Raw genomic sequence first — 4,491 nt, forward strand, 5'->3', positions numbered from 1 at the left:
ATGAAATAATATATCATAGAATAAATACTTCTAGAAAAGAAAGGATAATAAAAGAATAAAGAAGAATAAGAATAACTAAATGAAATGAACAATGCAAATAATGAAAGATAAATAAAAATGAAAATAATAAAATAAACAACTAAATAATGAATGAAATAATGTTATATTTATAATAACTAATAAAAATATTAAATAAATATTAAATACAATTTTATTTATTGTATAATTGTTAGAACCATTTGTTGTTTAATATTATGTTAATATTTATATTCATTATTCTATTCTTTATACATTTCTTCTTATTATTATTATGTTTATTTTTTATTATTTTATATTTTTATCATAAATATTTTAAATAATTTATTCAATTATATTTATTTCTATTCTTTATCTTCTACTGTTGTTATTCTCTTTTCTTTGATTCTCTTTTATATTAACAGATTTATCTTTATTATATTCTTTTTTATTTTCTTTAATAATGCAAGCATATTAGAAATAATTTCTATTGCAGAAGTGGAGCATATTGAAATTTTAAAATAATTATTTCTCATATGGAGAATAATTCAATAGTGAATATATCTATTAATTGACATTTTTGTTTATTTTCTTTATTAACTTCATCAACTCCCATTTTAAATTATATACCTTTTCAATGTAACATGATCCAATTGGGTGAAATCCATACACTCAGACCAAGAACTTGCCGGCAATAATTTAATTGGATAGTTGATCATGACATTTCTCTGTGGTGTATCATGAATGCATCATAATGAATCCTTAAGTAGTAAATACAAAAAACAACTTCCAACTACATTTAAAATGTTCATTCATTTGATCACCACATTAATCATTTGAATGACGGATTTATTTGGTGTTGGTTTTGTATTCAGATTCTACTCTCGGCAATGGTCATCTCAAGCGATGTCCTTCATTACTAACCATTCACAATAGAAAGAATAACTTGCTGATTAAAAGAATTTGACTTCTTTTTATAACTCATTATTCCCCTCGTCTATCTGTTTGATAGAGTCTGTTGAGAATGTCATGGTTAATTCTTTTCTTTCTATTTTATATTCCATGTTTTGTGCTTCTTCTTACTTTCACTTCTTTTAATTACTAGCTTCTTCTTTCTTAATTGAGTCCTTCATTTCTTACTTTATACTTAATGTATTCATATATGTAAGTAGAAATGTTGAATGAAAATAAGTTTATTTTTTTCTTTAAATATCTTCTTTCGTTTCTTATCAAATTTTATTTATAACAAAATTGTGTTTCTTGGGATTATTTCAGTCTTTTAATATTTTAAATTTGGTAAACAAAAATATGAAATGCCTACTACCAAAAATCTTTGAAAATTAGTTTGGTATATTCTAAAATTATCATAAACTATTGAACAAAATACTTATTCTTTTGTTTCTATTTCATCATTCTTACTCTTTTATTAATTATTCTTATATTCTATTATTAATTTGTGTTTATCAAGAAGAATAAAAAAAGACCAAAATAAAATAATCAATTCAATCATTTTCAATTAAATTCTTTGATTGAACATAATAAAAATGTATAGTATTACTTTTATTTTAGTACTTCATACTAACATATTAATATTCGAATATATTTATAATTATACTTTAATTATGTTTTGATTTCTTTTAATAAATACAAACTACCATTAAAAATTATCAATAATCATTATACAAGAATTGTCATTTCTTACAATTTTATTTGAACTAACTCAAATAACAAATAAAAAAATGAACAAAATACAAAGAATAAATACATAATGAAAGAAGAAAATAAAAGTAGACAAGATTAATACTAAGTGATAATAAATGGATGAATATAAAAAGAAGAATAAGAGTTAATGTGATATTAAATAGAGAATAAATAGAGATGAATAAGAAAAAAAAATAAAGAAGAAAAGAAAATAAAAATTCATAGAAGAACAACAATAAATAAATAAAGAAGAAATAATAATAAATTAAAAAATAAATTGTTATAAATGAATCATATAAATGATATTAATATCAATTATTCTCTTATACTTCACTTATTTTATTCATATTTTATATATTTACATATGATTAATCAAATATTTAATTCATCCAATAATTTTATATTGTAATTATTTCGTAATTATTTATATTCATTTTTAATTTGTTGTTTCATTATTTCAATAATGATAAATCAACATATGATTAATATAAATATGATTATAAATGTTATTATTCATTTAATTAATAACCATTCTAACAATTTGTATGATAATATTTGTGTTAAAATGTTGTGTTTTCATTATTATTTATTCATTCATAATATATTCATGACATTTTCTATTTCTTATGAATTTATTAATTTATTTTCTTTTATTTTCTTTTAATATCAATATTTATTCTTTTATCGTGTCATTTTTGATAATATTGGTTATTCATTCATCTCAAATGGATATGAAATAATTCAATTTTATAATAACATTAAACATGAATGAAATATAGGAAATATTTTATAGACATATGAATAAAAGATAAAGAAGAATACGAAAGGAAAAGAAAAAGAGAGAAACACAATAATTAGAAGAATATCAACTGAATAACAAAAGCCAACAACATAAACACGGGTGATGCACCATCAAGATTATTGTGATTATCAGAAATATCATCAGAACTAACAATAATTTTATCATGTGAATTATCAGAAGTAGTTGTATTTTTATTATCTTGTTTTTCATTTTGTTGTTGTGGTTGATTTTGCTGTGGTTGTGATGGTGGTTGTGGTTTTTCTTCTGGCTTTGTTTGTTGTGGTTGTGGCTTTTCTTTTTGTGAGTCGTCGTTTGGTGCTGTGTTTGGCTTATCTTTTGATGGTGTTACAGTTGAAGGGTTTGTGTTAGTTTGTGGTTGTGATGTTTGTGGGGTATTTGTTGTTGAGGAGGAAGTCGTTTGTGTCGTTGGTGACTGTGGTGATTGTTGTGTTGAATCACCTGATGATGATGGTTGTGATGAAGTTGATGGTGGTTGTCCTTGTTTTTGTCCATCTGATGTTTCTCCAGATTGTGTTGATGGTGAGTTTTGTGGGTTTTGCCCTTTTGTTGATTGTGTTGTTTGTTCATTTCCTGATGCTGGTTGTGTTGAGGCTGGAACTGATGGAGGTTGTTCTTGTTGTGATGTTGTTGGAGGAGTTTGTGCATTTGTTTCTGTAGGTTGTGGTTTTTCTGGTTTAGGTAGTACTTGATTAGTATCTCCTCCTGTTGTTACTGAACCTCCTTCTACTGGTGTTGGTCCATGTTGAGATGCTGGTGCCTCTGGTGTTACAGCTCCTGATTGAGATGCTGGTGATGGTGATCCTCCAGATACTTGTTTAGATGGGGCTGGTGATGGTTCTCCTGATGATGACACTCCTGGTTGTGGTGATTTTTCTTCTGATGGTTTTGCTGGTGGTTCACTTCCTTTTGATGCTTGTGGATTTTCTGCTGATGCTGGTGGTGATGGACTTTTATCTCCTTGTGCTGGTGGTACTGATACTCCTTGTGGCAATGCTTGTGTTGCATCTCCATGTGTTGTTTCTTCATTTCCTTGTCCTGATAGTGTTGAACCTCCATGTGATACTGTTGCTGAATTATCTTTTAGAGCTTGTGGTACTGATTCTGATGGTGCTTCAGCTATCAAATGTATATTATTATAAATATTTTGAATGGTATTAGTCAACCGATTATATGTTTGATTTTGTGTATTTTCATCATTGTTATATTTATTCTCATGTTTATGTTGTTTAATTCTTGTTGAATCAATCATGTTATCTTCACGTTTATTATCATCTTTATTTCCTTGTTCATTGTATTGTTCAGTCTCCAATCCTTTACTAATTACAACAATTAATATCAATAGAATCGTTGTTTATTTCTAATTAGTTCTTCTCTTTAAATATATCACACTAACATACTTCTATTTCTTTATTGTCCATTCATTATTTGAATTTGAATTGAAATTTATTTGCCTTCTTTGTATTTTGTGTTTATATTATCATTGTATATCATTCATTCATGACTTGATGAAATGTTAAAATGTCAAAATTCTTTCATCCAACTCTAAAAATATTCTATTCTTGTTGTGTATTTTTATTTCAAACAAACAAAATATTATGATTGGTTAAACTTATCATTTTATTATCATATTCATATTTCTTATTCTTATATTTCTTATTTGATGATAATCTTATTTATAATACAATATATTTGAAAGTTTCTGATTGAAAACAATACTAAATAATATATTAAAACATCTGTATTAATTTATATTCAATTATCAAATCATCAATAACTAAAACACAAATGTTATTCATGAATTATCAGAATTGAAATTTAAAATAATCTTAATTCAATATATATTTTGTACAACAAATCTAACTGAATAATGAATATATTAATGATTATTTATATACACAACTTATTTTCTATTTGTGTATTACCAAATTATTTCAATTATATTTAATGTTATA

The 4,491-nt window shown here is 24.7% G+C and overlaps 1 protein-coding gene across 1 annotated transcript, besides 1 other annotated feature; it reads right to left on the bottom strand.

Annotated features, from left to right (window-relative positions):
- The first annotated feature begins 476 nt into the window (after positions 1–476).
- Positions 477–605: a repeat region.
- Positions 606–2,570: 1,965 nt separating this feature from the next.
- Positions 2,571–3,900, bottom strand: EHI_019290 (uncharacterized protein; the record flags this gene model as incomplete). The annotated part of the gene is made up of 1 exon (XM_645043.2): positions 2,571–3,900. The coding sequence occupies exon 1, from the start codon at positions 3,786–3,788 to the stop codon at positions 2,571–2,573; it is 1,218 nt and encodes a 405-aa protein (XP_650135.1). The 5' UTR covers positions 3,789–3,900.
- Between the last annotated feature and the right edge of the window lie 591 nt (positions 3,901–4,491).

Source organism: Entamoeba histolytica, genomic scaffold (genome assembly GCF_000208925.1).
Source record: "Entamoeba histolytica HM-1:IMSS scf_1104750516563 genomic scaffold, whole genome shotgun sequence".
Taxonomy (NCBI): domain Eukaryota; phylum Evosea; order Mastigamoebida; family Endamoebidae; genus Entamoeba; species Entamoeba histolytica.